This window comes from Phodopus roborovskii, unplaced genomic scaffold (genome assembly GCF_943737965.1).
Source record: "Phodopus roborovskii unplaced genomic scaffold, PHOROB, whole genome shotgun sequence".
Lineage (NCBI taxonomy): Eukaryota > Metazoa > Chordata > Mammalia > Rodentia > Cricetidae > Phodopus > Phodopus roborovskii.
The window spans coordinates 17,031,813-17,057,999 of record NW_026126408.1 but is presented as its reverse complement, the minus strand read 5'-3'; the positions used below and the strand labels follow the sequence as shown (position 1 = coordinate 17,057,999).

Below are 26,187 nucleotides of genomic sequence, written 5' to 3'. Positions count from 1 at the left end.
GATGATATGATAGTTTACATAAGCGACCCAGTAAACTCTACCAGGGAACTCCTACAGCTGATAAACACCTTCAGCAAACTAGCAGGATACAAGATAAATTCAAAAAAATCAGTAGCCCTATTTTTTTCAGACGACAAAGAGACAGAGAAAGAAATCAGAGAAACATCACCCTTTACAATAGCCACAAGCAACATAAAATATCTTGGTGTAACGCTTACCAAACAAGACCTATATAATAAGAACTTTGTGACTCTAAAGAAAGAAATTAAAGAAGATACCAGAAAATGGAAAGATCTCCCATGCTCTTGGATAGGTAGGATAAACACAGTAAAAATGGCAATCTTGCCAAAAGCAATCTACAGATTCAATGCAATCCCCATTAAAATCCCACCACAATTCTTCACCAACCTTGAAAGGATAATAATCAACTTTATATGGAAAAACAAAAGACCCAGGATAGCCAAAAACAACCCTATACAAGAAAAGAACTTCAGGAGGCATCACCATTCCTGACTTTAAGCTCTACTACAGAGCTATAGTTCTGAAAACAGCCTGGTATTGGCATAAAAAATAGACAGGTAGACCAATGGAATCGAATTGAAAATCCTGATATTAACCCACACACCTATGAACACCTGATTTTCGACAAAACAGCTAAAATTATACAATGGGGCGAGGACAGCATCTTCAACAAATGGTGCTGGCACAATTGGATGAGGGTGTGTAGAAGACTCCAGATAGATCCATGTCTGTTGCCATGCACAAAACTCAAGTCCAAATGGATGAAAGACCTCAACATCAATCCAGCCACATTGAACCTCTTAGAAGAGAAAGTAGGAGGTACCCTTGAACAAATTGGTATAGGAGACCGCTTCTTGAACATAACTCCAGGGGCACAGACACTGAGAGAAACAATTAATAAGTGGGATCTCTTCAAACTTAGAAGCTTCTGTAAGGCAAAGGACACAGTGGACAAGACCAAACGGCAGCCCACAGACTGGGAAAAGATTTTCACCAATCCTATATCCGACAAAGGGCTGATCTCCAAAATATACAAAGAACTCAAGAAACGAGTCAACAAAACACCAAATAACCCTATTAAAAAATGGGGTACAGAACTGAAGAAAGAATTCTCAATAGAGGAAATCAAAAAGGCTGAAAGACACTTAAGAAAATGTTCCACATCCTTAGCTATCAGGGAAATACAAATCAAAACAACTTTGAGATACCATCTTACCCCTGCCAGAATGGCTAAAATTAGAAACACCAGTGATGACTTATGTTAGAGAGAATGTGGAGAAAGTGGAACATTCCTCCACTGCTGGTGGGAGTGCAAACTCATACAGCCATTTTGGAGATCAGTATGGCATTTCCTCAGGAAAATGGCAATTAGTTTACCACAGGACCCGGCAATCCCCCTCTTAGGCATATACCCAAAGGATTCACATCCATGCAACAAAGACATCTGTTCAACTATGTTCATAGCAGCACTATTTGTAATAGCAAGAACCTGGAAGCAACCTAGATGCCCCTCAATTGAAGAATGGTTAATAAAGATGTGGCACATCTACACAATGGAATACTACTCTGCAGAAAAAAATAATGGTATCTTGAAATTCACAGGCAAGTGGATGGCACTTGAAGAAACCATCCTGAATGAGTTAACCCAGTCACAAAAAGGAACACAGTATGTACTCACTCATATATGGATTTTAGACCTAGATCAAAGGATCACCAGACTATAATTCACATCACCAGAGGAACTAGGATACAAGGTGTATTCTAAGAGATTCATATAAAGTCCCTCACAGAACTGGGAAGGGACAAGTCCCCCAGAGCTCAGGTGAAGTGGGGGGGGCAGCGAATGGAGAGAGAAGTAGGAGAAAACGAGGGGGAGGAAAGGAAAACATGTGCGACCAGGAAGATTGAGCCTGGTTAGGAATAGAAGATAGGAAAGAGAGAGAGAGAGACAGAGAAAGAGAACATAAAAGAGGGAGCCAATATTGGTTTGAAGATAAAATTCAACACAAAGAAAGGTCTAGAGAACTACAAGACTGCTCCCAACTAACAATTTGAGCTTCTGTGGAAAGGCTATCATAAATGCTCTTCCCGGAGAGTGAGATCAACAACTAACTTCTCCATGGAGCCTCAACTAATGCCTGTTGAAAACAGAATCAAACACCCATACATAAACACTGAGTCGAACTAGAACCCAGATGCAGATGGAGAGGACAAGACCAGGAGGCAGAAGCACATACAGACAGCTTACCTGAACAAGGAGGAGCTAACGGCCACTAGACTGATAGCTGGGAAGCCAGCATGGGACTGACTCAGGCCCCCCTGAATATGGGTCTCAGCCAGAAGGACTGAGCAGTCTAAGAGACCTCAGACAGTGGAGCCAGGATGTATCCCTGGTGCACAAAAGGACCTTGCTAACACATCCCCCATGGAGGGATACTGCCTTATTCTAGAGATAGGAGAGAAGCCCTAGTCCCTACTTCACATGACCTGTCAGATCTACATGACCCCAACTGGATGGCATTCCCCTACATATGGAATTGGGGTGGGGGGATGGGAGGGGAGGGTGGTTAGAGTGCATTTGAGAGGGCAGACAGGGTAAAAGCAAGGGAGGGAGAGAGGGAGGGGGAACTGGGATCGACATGTAAAATAATAAATTAAATTAAACAAAAATGCTTTGACTCCAAAATTTAAGTTGAAGGACAAGTTTCTGGGGAAAAGGATTTCTATTTTTGTTTCCACAGAAAATGAAAAGATGTGGATTCCTTCCAGACTAAAGTGGTTTGATCACGCCAGACCGCCTGAAACAGAGTACCAGGTGATCCTACATTCAAAACAGCTGGACAAAGCAGCCTTACAGACTACAGCCAGGATTTCTGAATCTTCTTCGAATCCCCCATGACAATGCACCTTACCAGCAGGAAGTAGTTTGGAAAGAACAACGCCCAAATTCCCAAATATTGTGTATAAATGTTTGTTTTCATTTAATTGGACTTTGTTATATAAAATAAATTTTTAAAAAAAGAAAAGAAAAAAAAGAATTTTGAAATAGACATCATGGATGGATGAGAAGGGCAAGTACAGTAACAAACACAGGACAGTAAAAGAGAAGCCTCTGGAAGGCTTAGATTTGACTAGTGTGCAGGCTGTCTAATTGAAGAAAAGTAAACTGAGAGCTCCATGATAAACACATGAGGTTCTCTAATCTCTTCAGAGATAAAAACCCAAAACATAGTAAATGGAAAGGCAAGCATCTCTCAATAACCTAGAAAAAGCACGCTTCAAGGTAAAGAAAATGAGCTGCCTCGTTTAAAACATTTGCACTTTATCCCAGCCCTTGGAAAACTGCTCTCTGGGGTTTTAGACCAGCCTGGTCTACAGAGCTAGTTCCAGGACAGCTAGAGATGATGCACAGAGAAACCCTGTCTCAAAAATAATATCAGAAACAAAACAAAAACACCTCATTTTGATCCTATACCACTTTCATTTTACATACATTACTTGACACATCACAAGTCCAGGTTTAACAACAATCGCTAAATAATAGGGCCTTATGATGTCAAGGTGATATAAAGGTATTCAAATTTTATTTATTTATATGAGTGGTTTGCCTGGATGTATACATGTCACTACATGTGTGCTTGGTGCCTATCCCCTAAAATTGTAGTTGCCACCAAGTGGAAGCTGGGAATTGAACCTGGTCCCCTGAAATAGCAGTGTAAGCACATCTCTCCACCCCCTTGCAAAAGTGTGTTTCTCTATGGAAATTTCAAATAAAATTCTACCTTTCAATTTCTTCCAAATCCGAAGAGCAATCCAGGAAATTCACTATCTGCTTCTCCAGGTAGTGGTCAATCTTTTCTTCAGCCATCATTGTTGAATTTAAAATATTTTGTGTCACTGAATGTAAGAAAATGGCTTCATAGCTCCCTTCTAACAGCAAGTCTAAGAAAACTCCAACATCTGTAATTAAAAACAAAACAAAAAAAAAAAAAAAAAAAAACCCAATCCAGTAAGGTCAACAGAAATTAAGTGTAAATGACAATCCATTTCATAAATATTTTTGGTTGTGAGCCTTTAACGGCTGAGCCATCCTTCCAGCCCCCAGTTACATAAATATCTTAATATGCAAAAAGGCATAAACAGAATGCTGGCTGTACATTAATCACTAGGTGTTGAGCAAATCTTCCATATTCTACCAACATCACCTCTCTTAGAATTAAGGATACCTACAATGACTATGAGCAGCAAAGAGGTCACACAGAGAAATAATTTAAAAAATAAGCCTAACACCCTTGGGGAAATTGAGAAAGATTCCAACTGATACGGAAAAGTTTCCTTTGCTGAGGTCTGACCTTCAGTATTCTCCCCCAGGAGGCCAATCCAAATACACCGGTCCTCTCATATCATCCAGTTCATACCTGCCTCAACACTTTACAACCGCGATTTATTTTTTCCCCCGATGACCTCTCTTTTACTTGTCAATCTTAAATTTAAAAATTCAGCTCAAGGGGTTGGAGAGCGATGGTTCAGAGGTTAAGAGCACTGGCTGTTCTTCCAGAGGTCCTGAGTTCAGTTCCCAGCAACCATCTATAATGAGACCTGATGCCCTCTTCTGGCGTGCAGGCATACATGTAGGCAGAACACTACAGACATAATAAATAAAAAAAAAAAAAAAAAAAAAAAAAAAAAAACCAAAACCAAACAAACAAAAAAAAAAAACAGGTCAAGTCTGCCCTGCCTTTCCCGGACTTTTCAAGATCAACAGATCTCACTCAGATCATCAAACAAAAATTCTTCCTCCCGACACTCCCTTGTCCTTACAGCTCTGGCGTTAGCCTAATTCCCTGAAGGTGCAGCTTTCCCACCTGAGCCACCGGTCCCCTCCTGCTTCCAGAGCAGTCGCTCGGCATCCGTGGAGAAGCCCCTCAGAAGTGCCAGCTCCGGAGTCCACATCACGCCCGGCATCACTGTACCCCAAAAAGGGGTCGGGCCAGGGTCTGACGAGGGAGGAGGAAGCGAAAGGAGGAACCAAAGTCGCCGCCTTCTAGTGGCCTCAGGAACCTTACAAAACCTCCAGGGCTAGCGTCCCATGTGAGAACACAGGTACATGGGGGAAGCCATGACAGCAGCGCAGAGCATATTGGGAAAACAGGCCCACGCTCCTAGGCGACCAACCGGAGACTCGGTTGTGAGCAAGCGCAGAGGATAGGATCGCAGCATCGCGGCTGGCGGCGTCTGGGCAGTGGAAATGGCAGCATTTCTAGGTGGGGAGATAGAGGTTGGAAGCAAAATCTGCCTGCGAACACTCGACTATCAGAAGCAAAACCAAGCCCTTGGAGATTAATACCCAGAACCTTCTCTCGCAACAGACAGGCGGAGGCTGTAGAAGTTACTGGCCTCCTAAGTGGAGCCCTTGAGCCCCAGGCTAGAACTGCCTCAGCATAGGCTATCCTTGGGATAACTGGAAGTGCACGAACGCCAACCGGGAAGTGGAATGTCAGCACTGAGGACGATGAGGCAGAAGGAGGTCTGTAATTTCGAGGCCAGCCTGAGCTGCACTGTGAGTTCCAAACCAGCCTCATCTAAGAGTGTGCACTATCTCGAAGAGGGCAGTGGTGGGCCGCCTGGAGAGATGGCTCAACAGAGGACAAGCTCTCTGTTCACAGCAACCACAAACTGTGGCTCAGTTCCACTTGTCACTTCAGATGATCCATTGTCGTCCTCTGGACTTCTAGGCACCATACCTGACCCGTCATACACATAAAATAAATCATTTCTTTAAGGGGGGTGGGGAGTCTGGTTTTGATACGGCCATCACATAAACGTGGCAGGGGCTAAGGGCCTGGAAATTTTGCAGGCCGGTCTGTAGAACCCAGAACACTTTGGTGAAATGGGGAATAGAAAGAAATATATCCTCTTGCCAGTGAGGCAGCTGCTGAGCACAGAGCTTGTTGCCCCCCCCCCCCCGCCCTTTGAGGATGAATGTTTGTCACTCATCTGCAAAGTCATTGCTTCTTTTCACTGTATAAAAACAATAGCAGCCAGTACAGCCAAAGGTAAAATTAAGACAACACTGTCCTTCATCTGACATTGTATAACAATTCCCTGTACTGTGTGTGGCACCTAGGCATTTCTAACGAGAAGTAGAAACATTAAGTTTTTGACCAAGCCCAGGAATAGCCAAACCACGGTGGCACATGCAACACAGCACTTGGAAGGCAGAGGTAAGCAGATCTCTGAGTTGGTCTACAGGGTGAGTTTGAGGACAGCCAGGGCTACAAAGAGAAACCCTGTCTCAAAAAACCAAAGGAGATTTGAGGATATGTGTGAGTTACAATATTATATGAGACAACATTGTTATCCTGAAATATGGAATACTTGGTCATTACTTTGGTGGGAGAGGGAGGGTGGTTAGAGTCTCACCATGTAATTCTTGCTGGCCTGGAACTTGCTATGTAGACCATGCTATCCTCAAACTTAACAGAGATCTGCCTGTTGGAATGCTGGGATTAAAAGATGGTTCCTCATCAAACCCAGCTTGATAACTTTTAACCATAGATAATGTCATGAATTCCTCACACCAGAGCTTAGCCCCTAGTCTAGGTAGGGTCTTAAAACATGTTTATTGGCATCCATTAGGAAGTTGAGAGTCGTTTCTTATGCATTGGTATTGCTAGAAGTTGTTTCAGGTCTTTTGTCCTCCTCTAATGTAAGACAACCATGCTGGCACAGGTTACTTCCCACTGCTTTATTTGGGTTTGGGGGTACCAGGTTCACTCACAGTAGACGTCACATGTTTCTTCTATGATTCTTCAATGCTAATTCACCCAACTCTAAAGGATCACTCGTCTTAATCAGCCAGTCATCTTCATAACACGATCTGTTGATGAGCCCTGGCTTTTCTGGGACCGCTTCTGTGACCTTTCCTGACAGGACAGTGGAGTTCATTGGCAGCCTTCACCCTTTCCAGAGCACCAAACTTTTTTTTTTTTTTTTTTTTTTTTTTTTTGTTCATCCTTGAGGCAGACTACACTAAACATCTAAAGTATTTAAAGTTTCCTGTGCAGAATTGCTGACTGCCATTCTTCCAGTGCCATTCTCCTTTTATACTTTTATATCCATTCTGTGAATGTATACACTGACAGTTTGGTGGATTCGGTGCACTTCACTCTGACAGCCAACAGAGCTTTGATGGGCAGAAAGCCTGGGTGCCTCCACACTGATGCCTCCTTTGCAAGTCCTTCCTCTTTTCTCACATCAGCACTGCTGAGACAAAAATAAAGCTCTGGGAGCAAGGACTAGGCCCATGTGTGGCCCCTGCAGCCTGACACCTAAGTGGGACACACCATCCAGACCCAGGTGGCAGCTCAGGCCAGCAGTTACCCACCCTTGGAAGAAATAAGCACTGTAGGGGGAAAAAGTCAAGAGGAAGCCACTGTTTCTTAATTAATTTACTGGCTCTAAATTTTTAATGATGTTATTCTTACCTCACCTCCCTTCTCAGAACCTAGAGTTCCCCTACACTGCTGAATAAATCAGGCAAGCATAGGAAATATGCTTTAGCAACCTGGGACTCAACTTGGTTTGGGCTATGTGGCACATCCTTCTGCTAACAATGTACTTGACACTGTGAGACATTTACCCACACATACAAGTACACACTCCTCTCCAAATAACACACACCCTCTCTGAACAACACATCAGGTTTCTCCTCCCTTTACTGATCATCAAACATAGACAGATTCTATTCAGAAGTATTCTTAGTGTTCTCAGTACATATGCCAGAACTGGTTTAGGCTATATGCACAATACAGTAAACTTTATCTTCAATATGAACTTTTAGGGAAATCCCTTATTTGCCATCTTATACATATTCATAATTGGGCTTGGATATGATTAAAATCAAATATATTATGGGGTGGGGCATGCATACTAGAGGAATGGTTGTATAATTTAATCTTTCAATTGAAGTAGAGACTCAACCAAACTATCCCCTTTAGTTAGCAACCGAACTCCTCCTCCTCTAGAATCCTATAAAAGAAGTCCCAAACAGTAACTGGAGCCTGTAAGATCTTCATTCCTGTGGCTCATTGTCAGTCCTAACAGTATGTTCTTTGCAAATCTGTGTGAGCCCTTATTTCAGCCCATTAACTAAGAGCCTGGAAAACACTGGCCCAGACTGCAGCGGCCACTAACAAAGCTAGGGTTACAAATGTATTGCAGCATTTCTAACTCCCTTCATGTACATTGATAAACCTTGTGTTTAAGAATAGCCATTTTGAGGCTGGCACACACCTTTAATCCAAGTACATGGAAGGCAGGTGGATTTCCGTGAGTTCAAAGTTGGCCTGGTCTTCATAGTGAGTTCCAAGACAATCAGATCTATGTGGAGAGATTCCCATCTCAAAACACCAAAACCAAAAAACAACCAACCAAAAGGGGGGAGGGGTGGGAATAAAATAATCATTTTTTAAAAGTTTGTAAGCCAGATATGATGCTGTCTTACCAGAATGTCAGCACATGGGGAGTAGAAACAAGAAAAGCAGGCTTTCAAGAACAGCCTGGGCTACATAATGAATATGAGGTCTGCCTGTGCTACATACATGAGGCACTGACAAAAAAAAAAAAAAAAAAAAAAAAGTTTGCAAATATTTGTGGCAGTGCTTTCACTGCCCAAAACTGAATACAATCTAAATTTCCCTTGTCGTCTGAATAAATAAACTGGTAGATTAACCCAGGAGCCAGTTCTCCCCTCCCGACATGTGGGTACCAAAGACTGAACTCAGGCTTTTACACTTGCAAACAGGCACTTTTACCCAATGAGCCATCTTTCTGGTCCTTGATACTACTTTATGGGGAAAAAAAAGTTTATTTGGGTACATACATGTGTGTCTGCATGAGTATCTACCATATGTGTGCTGGTGCCTGTGAGACATTGGATCTCCTGAACCTGGATTCACAGGAGGCAATGAGCTGCCCATTATAGAACTGACCCCAAGTCGTCTGGAAGAGCAACAGTTTTTGACAACTGGGCCATCTCTCCTACACCGATAATGTGTTTTCAAGGCTGGTTCAAAGAGCACATCTTAGAGGTGGGAGATGGAGGTGTTAAATTGAACCTCACCTCTCTTACCGTATGTCACATTTCATGTTGGACTGTATGCATGACCTGATAGGCTTGTCAGCTGTATATGAAAAAAAAATCAATAAATGAAAATAAAGTAACAATGACTGCTGGATCCTCTCATGGTGAAGGAATCAATACTTCATCAAACCCAACCTTCCCCAAAGGTACTCATCACTACCACCTATAAGAAGTTCCCTCCAGCCATTGCTAATACAATTAGGGGTAAATTATATAACAACAAAAGAATTAAGATCTTTTTGCCATTTTGCAGTATTGAGGATTAAACTCAGGGCTTTCCATATGCCCAGTAGGTGCTCTGCTACTAAGCTATATCCCTAGCCCTAAATGATAATCTGCAAATAATAATAGGGGCTTAAGAGTCTGGCTTAGTATTAGAGTGCATGCTCAGCATATGCAAAGTTCTGGGTTTAACCCCCAGTGACACCAAGACAAAGTATTTTAAATAGCTCTTGTGGTGTGGCAGAGATGGGAATCTAACCATACTCAGCATTTAATTCTTTGCCACATCGTTGAGTGAAAACATCCCCAGAGCTGTGCCTCCTGTGTTGTTCCCAGAGTGCTTCTTCTAGGTGAACATAACAATCTTAATGCAACCCCAAGGCAAAATGAACTGTTACTTAGGACAATTAGGCCATTCCAAGACTATGACAATGCAATGGCCCATATATCCCCTTACGAAGATTACACAGCCTGTAACCATTTCCAGTGAAAGACTCTAAGGAAAATCTAAGAAAAAATGTCCTATGATACAAGCTAAATAACCAGAGTGGTCATCAAAAAAGTATTTCTTCAACGTTGGCTGACAAAATGAATAGGACAGACTAGCCCCAGGGACATTAAAAAAGTTTGAATTTCCTAACACAGGGATTTATGGTTAACAGACTAATGAGTAGCATATGGGTAATAAATACCCTTCATTTTCCTTTGGGCCAACAAAGAAGGGATATGGGACACTGTTAACATTTCATGCTGTGTCTAAATTTATACCACACAGAAAACTGGCTGTGTAAAGCAGACATGGGGAGTCACCACATCTTGTTTTCTTGATTAAACCTAGATGTCTGCAATGTGTCCTCCTCCTGGTCCCTCAAGATTCTTCTGGATACATTTGTTTCACATTCATTTGATGTCTGCTGTCCAGAACCTTCAGTCCTTCCACACAACAGTTGGCCTGACAGGTGATTCAACAAATGACTGGTGACAAAATCAGATGAATTGAGCTGCTAACTCTACAACAAAAATCAGCTGTCATGGGCAAAAACATATCTAAGGTAGAATCAGTCACATGTTTATAAAACCCTGCCGTTACAGTTTTTGATGTGTTTTTGGTGATTAATGTTAGGGGGCTAGAGAGATGGCTCAGTGATTAAGAACACACTGCTCCTGCAGAAGAACTAAGTTCTGTTCCCATCGCCCACACCAGGTCACTCGTAACTACCTATAACTCCAGTTCCAGGGCACCTGCCTCTGTGGGCTCCCACACTTATGTGTTGTACATACACACATTCAGGTGTACACACAAATAAAAATACAAAAACAAAATCTTGTCTTGTTGGCTTGAGCCATCTCTCCAGTACAAAGAGAAAAAATTAACAACCAAAATAATTCAGATCAACCTGAAAGACCCACTGCTCTGTAACACATAATGATATATAGCCATCAAAACAAGTTTTAGAGCTGTTTGCTCAATGAGTAATTGCCTGAACATGGTTTTTTGAAGATCAATGCTTAAAATCCAGAATAGATTCCCTTAGCTACACATGGTCCAGCCAATTAACAATAGCCTCACCCAGGGAAAGCCCTTTTACAGATGATGTTCAATGCTTATGCCTCTAAATCTACCAACACTTGAACATCAAACCTTGTGTATGATTAACAGTATGTTGTGCAACAGATTGCAACAGACCTGCGTAATTTTCCTTTCCTACAGTTAGCAATAAATCCAGTTTTTCTTTCAGATACTAAGTAGACAATGTATCACCGAGTTATCAGGCAGTGTGATGAAGCGATCTGCACTGCATCAATGTTTTCTGCCCGTGCTGTGGGAGGAGGGATTTGATATACTCAGGAGGCCCACAAAGAGGACTAGGGTATGTGCAAGACTTTGACCAGAGTGTTTCCAGGCTTTGCGCCTGTTTCCAGCCAAAAGGGGAATGTTTCCATTTACATGGTTGTGAATAGCAAACCCGAACAGAAGAGGAAATTGTTGTTTGAACGTGTACCAAACCGCTTCACACAAAAGAGAAGAACCCAAGTAATAAAATCCAGATGTGGCTGATCTTCTCCAAGAATACAAGTCTTAGCAACATGTTCCCATCTGATATGTTGTTTAATATTATAATCCTGAAACCTTATTCTGGAGGCAAGGCAAAGCATGATTTCCTGGTAAAAGCAAATAAATGTGTAAGGAGTATGGTTTTTCCACCCGTCGCCTGGTCTTGTCCCACCGCTGCACCAGCCCCAAATAATACATAGAGACTCTGTATTTGATACAATGCTGTTGGCCTGGTTACTTGTTTCTTATCCGCTAGCTCTGTCTTAATTATTAGCCCATTTCTATGTATTTCCAAACATGTCAGTAAGGTATTAAGCTCTGGATGTCCATATTCCTCAAATGGCAGAGATCATTAGCATCATAATTACCATAAGTGCTGGAATAGGTGTGGTCTTGTTGGAGGAAATGTGTCACAACGGAGGTGGGCTTTCAGGCCTCACATATGCTCAAGATACAAACCTGTGTTTCAGTTCACTTCCTGTTGTCTGCAAGTCAAGATGTAGGACACTCAACTACTTCTCTAATACCAAGTCTAACTGCATGCCACCATGTTGCACAATGATGACAATGAACTAAATCTCTGAAAATGTAAGCCACCCCAATTTTTTTTTCTTTGTAAGAGTTACCATGGTCATGGTGTCTTATCACAATAAAAATTTTGACTAAGACAGATACCATGTAGGTGCTTGTTGTGAAATATTAGTTTAACTATGTAAAGATGTGCTGCATTTCTTTATGTTGTGGACTATTAGCATAACTATGTAAAGATGTGGGTAGAGAGGGTAAGAGATGAGAGGAAGAGAGGGAAATGGTAGGGAGAAGTCAGAGGCCAGACAAACATAGAAAGCCAAAAAGCAGGACATATAGAATGAAAGGTAAAAATCCTGAGGCAAAACGTAGACGAATAGGAACAGGCTAATTAAGTTATAAAAGCCAGTGGGACAAGTATAAGCTAAAGTTCTAGCATTCATACTTACTAAGTCTCCGTGTCTTTATTTGGGAACTGGCTGGTGGCTCAAATAAAAATCCAATTACAGTTGCTGAGAATCAAACCTTGGCCCTCTACAAGAGCAATAAGAGCTCTTGAGTACTCAACCATCTCTTAAGTCCCTAGAAAGGATTTTAAGTAGTTTAAAGGAGAACAGGGCAAGGTGTCTTCAAGGCCTTTCTCTGCTGTAGGCAGCAGTTACTTTAGTTCTCAATAAACTTGCCTTTAAAGACTAAAAATAATAATGAAGAACAAACTACTCCTCTGGGGCTGGGATGCAGCTCAATGGTAAAGCACTGGCTCAGAATGGGCACCATGGGAATGTGGTGGGATGCACAACTGTTTTCAGATCATGAAAATACTGCTTTAACACTGCTGTTCACATTTTCCAAAGTTCTACACACTCTTGGGCCAAGGCAGTGTTTTTTTTTTACTCTGCCCCTCTATCCTAGTTTCTCAGCTTGAAAACATGGGATTCAATCTCCTATCAACAGATGCATGCATTTCTCCAAGCTTTGCCAAGTGCCTCCTTCTTGTCCACCCTTTGAAGGTGCCAGGTGATAACCTACCATGTGACTCTGAAGTCACAGCAGTAGACAGAATGCTATGATCTGGTTCTTTCCTGGTCAAAGCTGAGAGCTTTCCCAGTCATTCAGGATGTTGAAGGTCAATAGCAGGCCAAACCAGGCCTGTAGTGGCCCAAGAGCAGCCACTTCTCTCACATCTCAGCCTGCCACACTCATTTTTCCTTATGGTCACTCTTCAGTACTCACTCAGGACGCTTTCCTCTAAGTAACCATCCCTGCTCTCATTACTTCAATGCCCATCAGGATTATTCTCTGGTGACTCTTCTTGGTGGTACCTCCCAACAGAATCTTGTACATATAACTCTCCAGGGAAGTTACCATGTTGTACTGTCTTCATGCCTGCCGTTCACCCCTTGAGTGCAGGCACCTTACACTCAGTGAGCACTTACATGTACAGGCCATGGTAGGAATGTAAGAGCTGGTTCTCTCCATCTGTCACGTAAGTCCCAGAATTCAAACTCAGGTTGTTAGGGTTAGCCGAAAGCACTCTTACCCACTGAGCCATCTTACCTGCTGTATGTGCCTTCTAGTTTTTGTAAATCATATTGGCTCTGGTAGCAGTATTGTTACTTTTTAACACTTTCCCATATCTAACAATAAGGTGTGATGGAAAAATGTATTTGACAGTGTTTATCATTCATGCCCAATTAGAAGGGGATCCTGACCAAAGGGAAAAGCAAACACAGACAATTGATGATTGGCCTTTTATGTCCTTTTCTCTATGTTGTCCTCTAACTCTTCTCAAGGCAGCAGGCAACCCACCTACCACCTTCTGGGTAAGTCTCTTTTGTCTCTACCTTCCATCTTGCCATAGAAGTGATGAAAGCCAGTGTAGCCCGATTCTTTTTTTTTTTTGATACAGGGTTTCTCTGTCATTTAACTCAGAGATCCACCTGCCTCTGCCTCTGCCTCTCAAGTACTGGAATTAAAGGTGTGTGTGCACCAACTAACTCAGCTTTGGTTTTCTCCTTTAGAGATTATTGTAATCACTTTTACTTGTCTGTGGTGGGAGATGTAAATGAAAGTCAGAGGACAACTTGAACAAATCATTTCTTTCCTTTCTACAGTATGGGTCCTGGTATTGAACTTTGTGCATCAGGCTTGGCTACAAATCATTTCACTATTCACTGACACCCTTTTACTTAAGTGGGTTCCTGGGATCGGAACTCAGGCCTAACTCAGAGATTACTTTCCATCCACTGAACCATCTCCAAGTGCTTTTAACTTCCTATAGTTGTAGATGTAGACTTTTTTTTTTTTTTTTTATGTCTGCATATGGCCTTTGAGGTCTTTCTCATCATATACTGACTTTATCACTATCTTGTCATTCTACTGTGTTTAGGTGCTCTGCTTCCCTGGCTGTTTTCTATTACTGGTGTTTAGGGAGTCTGAGGCCTGAGACATGAAGGGGTATTATACCCTTAACTTGATTTTCCCTTTTTTCCCTTCATTCCCCCAATACCTTAATCTGTGATGCACCTTCCTTATCCCTCGTTTGTGAGTCAGGGTCTCATACTGCAGGCTCTGAGAAAACTCTATGCCTGTCTCCCAGCACAGGGATTGAAGGGAACCATGTCAGGCTGCCACTTTCTCTTCAGAGTCAAATACCACTCGTAATTAGTATTAACAGTCACTTCAGCTTTTGCTTTTTTTCTCTTCCTGCTTTTTTGAGAAAGCATCTTTCTATGTAGCTGGATGCCCCAGAACTTGAACTGTAGAGATAAAAATGTCCCTTCTGGATTAAAAGCATGCACCACCATACCTAGCTTTCAGCCTTTTCTTTATGGTAATTGGTCTTACAAAAACATCCTTGTTTACCCCATGCCCATGTCTCAAAGCTTCTCTGTAGAAATACTATTTCACACATGGCAACTATTTTAGAAACAAGACATACTAATTCACCTAAGTTTTTATTTATTGGCTCTAGGAAGAAGTTGCATGAAAATGAGTCCATATGGCAGGTACAGAGCGTACTGTAACAGCACCAGAGAGGCCCAGCCTCTCTCCTCTACAGAGCCTCCGTGTGGATACATACATGAGACTTCAGGAACAAAACCACACAGTCCAGGACAAAGAGGAGCCCTTGAGGAAAACAGTTTAAAGTGACTTTTCCAATTGACCATACCTTTTCATATACTTAAATTCAAAGAATTGATACATTCAGAGGACCAATGTTTGGCATAGAGTAAAATCATGTTCATTTATTTTTTTCTGCATCTTAGAAAGCATAAAATTAAATATGTTGAATGTAATAAATTCATCCATACAAGTGCAAGTCTCCAGCTATAGTGCATTTTATGGCAGATTTATTACTTAAAAATGTATCAGTAAATCAAAAAAGAAGGGCTATGTCCATTTAACTTTTATTAAAGTGTATGTAGGAGGTCTTCAGAAATCAGATATGAGCATGAAGATATGGCCAAACATAAAATCTATCAAATTCAGTGAAAAGTTGCTGACTTTAAATAGCAGTTGTAAGAATGACCAATATATATCCTTTGTTAACAACCTCTCACTCTACAGTAAAAAAAAAAAAAAAAAAAAAAAAAAGAATAAACATTCAGTAAACATTCTTTCCTAAGGTAGTTTCCCTTATAGATCAGTGATTTATCCATTTCTTTGTATACACAAATTTGTTGAACATACCAATCAGTGGTTCTCACAATTGAAAAATAAAAGCACAAAAAAGTTTACACTCTTGTACAGGTAAATCAAAGATCACCTTGAATTAAACTGGATCTCCTTAAGGGCAAAGTATAGTTTCAGTTTCATTACCTATTACATAATTAGTTTCTTACATACAAATATTGACATATTTGGCTTGTGCTTCCGAAGCCGTTGTGTCTATGAAATCCACATCAATGCAGCTCATAATTGGAAGTCACTGGGGAGGTCTTTGCTGCTGCTGGGTTTGCCATGGTCATGTGCTAGAGTCTCTTCGTTGCGCGCTGTAGCCCTGCACACCTGGGAGGCATCTTCAATGTCTGGATCTAAGCCTTCAGGACAGGGAAGTTTCAGTAGCTCTTCTCGGAGCTGAGCAGTGTGGCGCTACAAGGAGGAGATGGCTAGTATCAGGTGTGATCACTGTGGTTCTACCCTATCACTGAGACAAGGACTTGGTTTTATCATACCCCAGTATCAAATGTATAATATGTACTCAGTGTATTCTTACATCAGCCAGTACATCACACATTTAAAACACACAGTAAACAAAACTTTCAAAAATCCCCAAACTCGGGGTCAGAGAGATGACTCAGCAGATAAAAGCAATGGCTGTTCTTCCAAAGAACCTAGGTTCAATTCCCAGTACTCACATGGCGGCTCACATCTATCTGTAAATCCAGTTCTAGGGCTTCTGACTTCCTCACACAGATATACATGCAAGCAAAACACCAATTATAAAAATTATATGATTAAAAAAATCCCCAAACTCAAAATTACTTTCCCAAGTAACACTCTGTACAGGTACAGAAGAATAAACCCCACCTCCTAAAAACCATAGTGTAGTTCCACATAACTTCATGTGTCCCCACCCTGGCCACAGGAGCAGCACCACCAATGACTTATAAACTACACTTAATTTTGAGACCACATGTGCACTATCTTGGTGAATGAATACAGGTGTGTTTCTATCAAAGGGCCCTTTGTAAACTTTGCAAAAGTTTCCCCATCATTTCATTTAACTTAGAAAAAAAAAAATGAAAAGTAATCTTATTACAATTTTTAAAATGCCAACAAATGAAAAGCAGTATCTAGAGAGTAAATAATTGTGTTATCCCATCTTGCCTTAAAATGTAAGATGCTAAAAAGTTAACCGGTTACTAATGAATGAAAATACCACATTGAAGGTTTTGAAAATTACCTGTATCAATAGCTGATTTTGAAAATTTACCAAGTAATTGAAAGCACATTGATTGGTTTTGTGTGTTTATGTGTATAGAGAGGCATGTACACATATGAAAATTAAGAAGACAACTTCAACAGTCAGTTTTCTCCTCCCCCATTAGGGTCTCTCAAGGATCAAACTCAGCTCATCAGGCTTGGTGGCAAGTGCCTTTATTCATTGAGCAATCTGGCCAGCCCCACTACACAGTTTTTATGGAACAATCTTTACACCTAAAAGATGCTGTGTTAAGCACTCACAAAACAATGGCAATGGGCGCAATGAAGACACATTAACTTCTGTGAAGCCTGAGTTAGATCTCGTTGGAGGTGTAAAGCATAAGAAAAGGCTGAGACAATCACACACTCTCAGCCACTTATGAGGATGTAAAGCATATTCACACAACTGAAATTCACAAACTCTCCATTACTGAATGCCCTTCCACTATGTTTAAAAACACTGACTAAGAAAGAAGAAAGAAAAATCTCACTATTTTGAGGACTTGGGAGAGGTAGGATACTATAACTATATTATGGACTCAACTGAAAACTACATGCACTTCCTTGACTAGCATTCTTCAGCAAAGATGTTGAAATCTTCACCAATTTGGAAATGAAGCATTTCCAAGTCAGGGTGACATAGAAAAATTGTACAGTAGTTTACCATAGTAGCTCATATCATTTAAGTCCAACTCTGGGGAGGTAGAAGAAAGCAGGTCTGAGTTTGAGGGCAGCCTGGTCTACATAGTTAAAATTCAGGATAGTCATCAGTACAGAGTGAGACCCTGGATCAAAAACACAAACAAAACCAACCCTCAAAATAATACAGTACAATAATTTCAGGCAAAAGCAAATGCTGAAATAACATAGCAGCAGCAACAGCTAGACTGCAGGTTCTGCAGATGTATGTGAGCAAAAATGCAGCTAAGCACCTATCCAGGAAGCATCCAACTGGTTATGGACCACAGAGAGAACAGAAGGGGAAGATGGAAGAAGCTGGGAGTGAGCCCCTTCTGAGGAGACTACTGAAGGGGTCTCCTACTAAGCATGTGAACTAGATGAAGGGAGCTAAGCAGTATCTACAGATCTCAAATAAAAAGACAGTCTGGAAATTAAGTGTAGAATGACAGAAGAACCAATCTGAAGGAAGATACAGTACTACTCACAATGTTTAATGAGGGTGTCTAGGAAAAACCATTAGAAACACAACTCTGGAGAGGGCAAGACGAGTTCCAAGAAGTCACTTTTTAATGGATTAATTTTGTTTTTTTAGTCACTCTTTAATAGATTAATGTTTTGTTTTTTTTTTATCAACTTCTTACAGATATATAATACATTCTGATCACTCTCCCCACCCCTCCCTCTTTTATTTCCTTCCTGACCTTATCAAAACCTGTTCTATCCCTTCCTCAGATTCATGACTTTTGAAAAGTTTTATGAGTCACCTTGTCCAACATTACAAGCCCAAAGACCACAAGGGGGTAAAGATAAACTGTTTCTCAGCAAGGAGGGAAAAGAAAAGAATAATTGTAGGAGGGAAAGAGTTTATGGTGAACAGAAAAGGGAAACACTAGATAAGTGGTGGTTATGTTAATGAGTAACATACAACGTGTGTATGAGAGTTTGAGGAGTAAAACTGCAGCAGGCCGTAGATGGAGATGGGCTAGTGGGCATGGTGTAAAGGCAGAAGAGACCTGTAAACCTTTGGATGCACAGGTCTTTGTTCTTGTTTGATGGAGAATACAAACAATTTTCCAGTATTAGACAAAACAGAACTAGCAGAAAACAAGCTATTATATCCTTAGATAGCCTCACTAGCCAAGGGTAGCCTTGAATCTCTATCCTCCTGATTGAGATGCTTAATGCACGACCAGCCCTGCCTCTAAAGTCTTTATAATGTAAAATTTCAACAGTATACAAAAGTAGGCAGAATAGGAAAATAAATGCACACATATCCAACACCTAGCTTCAACTGTTAGCAACTCTTGGCTAGTCTGATATCACTTTTCATTTCTCTTATTTTGAAACAAATCAAATTCCAGACATCACATGACTTGTCATTCATAAATATTTCTGGAAGAAGAAGAAAGGAGGAGGAGGAAGAAGGAGGAGGGAGGAAGAAGAAGAGGAAGAGGAGGAGGAAGAAGGAGGAAGAAGAAAAGAAGAAAAGAAGAAAAGAAGAAGAAGAAGAAGAAGAAGAAGAAGAAGAAGAAGAAGAAGAAGAAGAAGAGACGACGACGACGACCTAAAAAACTAGCATTCTTATTATCAGCTACATATTTGTTTGCTGTTGAGAGGGAGAGTCTCACTATATAGCTCTGGTGATTATCTTGCCACTGGCAAGTACTGAGATTGTGTGTGCCTTCACACTTGGCTATCTACAGCATTTCAGTGAGGACTGGAAAACAAAGAGGAAAGAAGCCAGCAGAGATGAAAACACTGCATGCATAAAGAGGGAAGACACTTGGCAGAGGATAAAAAGGACAGAAGAATAAAACTGGAAGCAGCAAAAAGAATGATTTCTATGTATGGAAATTCTGCAAATGTACTGTATCTTCCATTCCTATCAGTGAATGCTTAAGCTAAAAATTGCCTACCTCCCACACAGGTTATTTACCAATAAGCTCTTAGTGACTCTCCATCTCATACCTTCTTCATCATACCAAGTAATAAAACTATGTAAGGTAAAAAGATATAAGATAAGGACAGAAGATTAAAGACAAAATTCATGCCCCTGCCTCCATGGCAACATCTTTGGGCTTAGGTCCTATAGCCACTTTAATCTGAGTAATTACCAGTCCTTTGTCAGAGCTATTGCACCTATCTACACACTTTCTGTAACAACTTTTTTGTTGGATCTCTTCTGCCCTGACCTTGGGGGGGAGGGAGGGGTAACTAAGTCAATGAATCACAACTCACCTTGAGAGCTGCTGCATGGTGAGACATGGTCCTGCCCACCCGTTTGTCGCTGCTGTACTGCTGGATGTCTGCAATCCACTCCTCACACTGGGCCATGATCTCAATTCTCTTCAAGTAAAAATGTTTGTGTATAACCTTGAAAATAAAAAGCAATAAAACAGAGCATGTCTATACACCTTAAAAACAAAGTTGATGGCATTACAAAAAGAGAAAATTTCTGGTTTCAAATGTTTTGTATGTTCTACATCATTACCACCAAAGAACCAAGCTCAGAACATCAGAGAGTATACACTGAAATACTCAATTCTACAGCAGCAAAGGATATTCAACACTGCTCAGATACTCATGTAATCCCATCTAAAGAGCACAGGACACACATAAGGCAAAACAAAGCAAATAGAAATAAAACATCAAAAGGTCAACAATCTTCAACACACAGGCAGCAGAAAAATGTCTGTCTTTACATGAGAACTAGGGTTAAAGACATGGCTCAGAGTATATACTGCTCTTACAAGACTTGTGCTTAGTTCCCATCATCCATGCCAAGAGGCTCACAACCACCAGCTAACCTGGGCTCCAAGTAATCTGATGGCTTCTCTAGGCATTTGCACTCATGTGCACACCTCCACCCCATACAAAACAAAAATCTTCAAGAGAGATTTCAACGAACATCTATATAAGTAAAGCTTTTTTTAAAAAAAATAACATTATTCATCTATTTATTGTGGGTATGAAGTCAAAGGCATCAGGTTTTCCTAGCATTTCTTGGAACCAAACCCAGGTGGGAATGCTTGGTGGAAAGGGCGTTTGTCCACTGTGTCAGTTAGCCAGACACCATAAGTAAGGAAATTTTAAGTATCTAAGACAATCACCTAAAAAATCAAAATGAAGACCTAGCTATGGCATATTCTTACTCATTAAATTGTATCTTCTAGGGCTGGAAAGACAGTTCAACAATGAAGAGCACTTGTTGCCCTTACAGTGAAGCTGGGTTTGGTTCCCAGCCCACAATAAGGTTCACAACCAGGGGATCTGATGGCCTCTTTTGACCTTTAATAGATAGATAGGTTTATGTATAGCACTAAAATCCCTTGTAGTAATGATGTCTATCATTTGGATTTTTTTTTTTTTTTTTTTTTTTTGGCTTTTCAAGACAGGGTTTCTCTGTGTAACTACTCTGGCTGTCCTGGAACTCACTTTATAGACAAGGCTGGCCTTGAACTCACAGATCTGCCTGTCTCAGCCTCCTAAGAGCCGGGATTAAAGGTGTGAACCACCACTGCCTGGCCTCATTTGGAAATTTAAAACATTTCTACCTCTGAAAATGTTTGATACATAAGCACTAGGAGTCTCTTGGAAACTTAAATTAGAAAACAGACAAGAATTCTGGTTCAGTTCCTATACTGTCTAAAGGGGTTTTCTCTGTCCTATCCTGTCTAAAGCACAATGCCATTATAAAGGCATGGGAACTGAAATAAAACACGAGTATAATCCTACATTACATTTAGCAGTTTTTGAGGCTGATACTCAAGGACTTAAAACACACACACACACACACACGACAAAACAAATACTCAGAATCAGACAGAAGATGAGAGCACCAAGGAAAAAGATACTTTAGAACAAAAACCAGGGTGGGGGACAATTCGTTTGCAGAGTATGCATGAGGCCTTACTTTTAGCTCCACTGTAACATGGGGTCACATGCCTATAACTCCAGCATTTAAACAGGTGGAGACAGGAGGATAAGATGTTGAAAGATACAAAGTTCAAAAGATCATCTACAAAGCAAGTTGGAGGCCAGCCTTGGCAGTAGAAGCTCTTGCCTCAAAAAATAGAAAGATAGAAAACAAAACACCACTACCACCTACCCCACACAACAAAAATGCCCAGGGAATTCACACTAAGAAAGTCAGTATTAAGTATCCAGTGGCAAGGAATCCCAGTTTTAACAAGTTAGGTTCTATAGGATGATAGAATTATTGTTTTTCTAATGATACATATTTAATTTTCATAAATCTCACTGTCCCGTTGTAACCCCTGTGTTTATTCAAGGGTGTGGAAATCTACTCATAAAATGAGCATATTTTGGAATGTTTTAAATAAATTTTCAGAGAAGTTTTAACATAAAATAATCATTTTGTGTCTAAATTACTTTCTTTTCAAGCAGAATACACACTAATGTAACCTCTACCTGTACACAGCAGAACATTATACTTCACAGAACACTTCTGTTTCCTCTCATCACGTTGACCTCATATGCTCATATCTGGGATTAAACCCTAGGACTTATACATACTCTACAAGAGTTCTATCACAATGTGACATCGCTAGCCCTTATCCTGACTTGTTCAATAAGCTAATTCTGTCGACCTCTGAACTTTACTACATAAGTGGAATAATATGCAGAGGTGAAAAGAAGAAACAAGATTCAGCCTCATATACCACTGAACCTGGAATCCCTGTAACACATAACAGAACTATCAAGAGTTTCAAAAGCTCAGTACCCAGGGCGCTGAAGATTTCATGTATGATGAAAAGGGAAACACACGTTCTCCAAGAGAATTGTATTTATCCTTGATTTTTTTCAGAAAGTTGGCATGCTTAGTAACTGGTGATGGGCAGTTGCATAACGAATTATCTTTCTGTGAATAACCTACAGATTACATCTAAGTACATATATGCAAGTATACACACACATGTGTATGTACAAGCAATCTCCTATAACATTAGATCTACTACCTTCCATAGCTTTTAAGGTAAAGGCAAACCTCTGGATATGTATGCATACTGACAGGTAAGCACATATAGTAGTAACAAAAGAAGGAATGTTCCCTTTACATCCTTTCAAGAGCTCTACCTGATTAACAGGAGCAACACTTACAGGGTTCACAGTATTTAAGAATAACAAGTCTATTAAACTAATATAAAAAATGTATTTAAAATGCTACAATTCCAGGAAAATCTAGGAAACTGATAATCCAAGGAAACAACTTTGAGAAAGAAAGCAATTTTAAGACACAGAAAAGCTAAATCCCTTGAAATGCTTCTGAGGGCTTTTAGGAGCTTGATACTTTCTAATTTTTTTTTTCTTGACATTCACACACATACTTTAGTATAAGAACAAAAAACCTATTTCTATGACAAATTTAGAAATTAAGTGACCTTAATTAATAAGTACTGTTACATGAATAATATTTCAGTAATGTCTGAATAGTTGGATACAATGATACCTATCAAAAACAAACATTCCTGGGATAGAAAGATGATCACTTGGTGAAGTCTATCATAGCCCGTTGCAAACAAACAAACAAACAAAAGCAGAACAAGTGCAGTGCTGCATGCTTGGAAGCCCAGTTCTGGAACAACACAGACAGGTGGCCCATAAAGGTTCACCCAGTGATTTAAAAAAAAAAAAAAATATATATATATATATATATTTTTTTTTTTTTTAATTTTACATGTCAATCCCAGTTCCCCCTCCTTCCCTCTTACCTTCTCTCCCCTCTTCACATACACCCTGACCAACCTCCCATCCCATCCCATCCCCCCACCCCAATTCCACATGTAGGGCAATGCCATCCAGATGGGGTCATGTAGATCTGTCAAGTCATTTGAAGTAGGGACTAGGACTTCTCTTCTGTCTCTAGGTTAAGGCAGTATCCCTCCATGGGGGATGTGCCTGCAAAGTCCTTTTGTGCACCAGGGATACATCCTGGTTCCACTGTCTGAGGTCCCTTAGATTGCTCAGTCCTTCTGGCTGAGACCCATATTCAGGGGGTCTGAGTCAGTCCCATGCTGGATTCTCAGCTATCAGTCTGCTCACCCAATGAATTTAAAAGCAACTAGAGACTTGGTCTCAGAAAAAAAGATGCAGTAACACCTCAATATTGAAACCCGGAGACGTCTTCTCACCTTTACACAAAAATATGTACCTGCACACATCATGTAAAAGTAAACATTAAATATAAGATTCCAAGATAAAGTCTGGTGTCTTTCATAGTTTTAAACCTTACTAACTGTACTTCGTGATTAGTGAGTTTAAGATTGTTGTTATAAGAAGTAAAGCTTAGTGCACCAGATACTGTAAACTTAGAATATATAATACTAACAAGTTATTCTGAAATGCCTTAAGTATTAACTTTAACATACTTCTTTAAAGCATGGTGAAGGATTCCTGATTTGTTCTAGCATTGCCCACTTAACCGTTGCTTGTCGGATATTTCCATCATATTCTCGAGAACTCTGTGTGCCACTGGGAGTGCCTCTAGACCGTTCATATCCTGGTTCATTAAAATAAGGCTCAGCTACTAATATAAGGGACTGGACAGAAACCAATACCTGAGGAAAAGAATAAATTAAAAAATAGTTATTAGACATTTTTACTGACAGTAAACTGTTACCCTGCTTCATCTCTAGAGTCTCTATTAGCATATTTTCACATAATTCTGGCATTTAAATAAAAACAAAAACAAGCTTGACAGTGTTACCTCAGGCCTGTAATCCCAGCACTCAGGAGGCAGAGACAGACAGATCTCTGAATTCCAGGCCAGCCTGGTGTACAAACAGAGTTCCAGGACAGTCAGAGCTGTTACACAGAGAAACCCTGTCTTGAAAAATTCAAACCAAACCAAAACAACAAAATACCGGGGGCTAGAGAGTGGCTCAACACTTAGGCTGTTCTTCTAGAGGACCTATGTTTGATTGCCAGCATATCTATGTGGTGCGCACACATAAATGTAGGCAAACATCTATCTACATTATCTCACTTGAGTCATGAATATCAGGGTAAGATCAATGCCAACCTACACAGTAAATACCAGGATGCCCTGGGTTAAAGTGTGAGACCCTTGCCTTAAAAAAAAAACTAAGACAAACATTAAAAAAAAAAAGACCTATAAATTTAAGTTAACAAAAACCTCATATAGTAGTTATTTACTCATTTATTTATAGGCAGTGTTTCACTGTGTTGCCCTGGCTGGCATAGAACTTGCTACATAGACCAAGCTGGCTTTGAATTTACAAAGATCCTGCTGCCTCTGCCACTGCCTTAAATACTTGTGCATCGTCTTTTAAAATTGGTCTTACTCCTGTAGAACATTAAACCAACAAAGCCCTACTAACAATATTCACAAAGAAAAGTTAATAAGGAGCTGGGCAATGTCAGTACAGGCCTTTAATCCCAGCACTTGAGTGGCAGAGATAGGTAGACAGATCCCTATTGATTTTGAAGCCAGCCTGGTCTATAGATTAAGTTCCAGTTCCAAAGCTACACACCTGTCTCAAACATCCAAAACAACAAAACAAATAAACCACAAAAAAACACTAACATAAAGCAACCCACCCCCCAACACAAAAAAAAAAACTTAATAAGGCAGTTTTACATATAGTTTTTTTAATAGAGTAGTTTTAATTCTTGTTTCAACAGAAATTAACTGCTAGAGTATCATATAAAATATTACTATCTGTTCTCATTGGTGACATGGACTCATGCTTCTAAGACCACCTCCATGGGCCTCATATTTATTTGTTTACTTTTGATGTTTTTTGAGACAGCACCTCACTATATTGTCCTGGCACACACAAAATAGATCAGACTGACCTCAAACTCACAGAGATCTGTCTGCCTCTGCCTCCTGAGTGCTGGTATTAAAGGTGTACACCACAATGTTTAGCTTCATACTTGTATAAAATTGACATTAAATAAATAAGACAGATAAAATAGCCAGGCTTTGGTGGTGTACACCTTTAGTCCCAGCACTAGGGAGGCAGAGGCAGGTAGATCTCTGTGAGTTCAAGGCCAGCCTGGTCTACAGAGCTAGTTCCAGAACAGGCTCCAAAGCAAAACAAAGAAACCCTGTCTCAAAACAAACAAACAAACAAAAAAAGACAGATAAAAATAGATCAGACCCGACAGTGGATATGGTTGCAACTGATATGGATGAAGTGCATCTATGACCAGCTTTAACTACCAAGGGAAACACCACCACCACCTTAATCTGCCTGCACAACTTTGAGGTAAGACAAACACAGTTTTAAAAGTTTATGAAATTAAACATATCAATGAAGGAGAATGTTTTTCTTCTCAAAAATGATACTCCTCAGAGTGTCTATTAGGCATGGTCAGTTCTACCATTAATCACTTTTTAAAAACATTTATGTTCTTTTAGTTTCATGAATAGGATATATTACTCAATTTTCCAGGAAAGCAAAGAAAATTAAGTTGAATTCTTATCACAAACCTATAATTTAAAACCTAACTTATTTTTGAAAAACAATTTTTAGATGAGACACATGGCCCCAAATACAAGTTCAAAAGTACTTCCATCCAGGTGAGTGCTGCATGCCTTTAATTCCAGCACCCTAGA

General features: G+C 40.3%; 2 protein-coding genes across 5 annotated transcripts in view; both read right to left on the bottom strand.

Annotated features, from left to right (window-relative positions):
- Ttc27 (tetratricopeptide repeat domain 27) overlaps positions 1-5,058 on the bottom strand; it is a 121,246-nt gene extending 116,188 nt beyond the window's left edge. Inside the window, exons 1-2 of the mRNA XM_051181867.1 lie at positions 4,887-5,058; positions 3,804-3,981 (exon numbers count right to left, since the gene is read on the bottom strand). Of these exons, the coding sequence (XP_051037824.1) occupies positions 3,804-3,981; positions 4,887-4,986 (278 nt within the window). The 5' untranslated portion in view covers positions 4,987-5,058. The remainder of the gene's footprint in view (positions 1-3,803; positions 3,982-4,886) is intronic.
- Positions 5,059-14,910: 9,852 nt separating this feature from the next.
- Birc6 (baculoviral IAP repeat containing 6) overlaps positions 14,911-26,187 on the bottom strand; it is a 165,297-nt gene continuing 154,020 nt past the window's right edge. For all 4 annotated transcript variants that reach the window (XM_051181863.1, XM_051181864.1, XM_051181865.1 and 1 more), the window contains exons 71-73: positions 23,972-24,160; positions 19,821-19,955; positions 14,911-16,067 (exon numbers count right to left, since the gene is read on the bottom strand). In XM_051181863.1, coding sequence (XP_051037820.1) covers positions 15,888-16,067; positions 19,821-19,955; positions 23,972-24,160 — 504 coding nt within the window. In that variant the 3' untranslated portion in view covers positions 14,911-15,887. The remainder of the gene's footprint in view (positions 16,068-19,820; positions 19,956-23,971; positions 24,161-26,187) is intronic.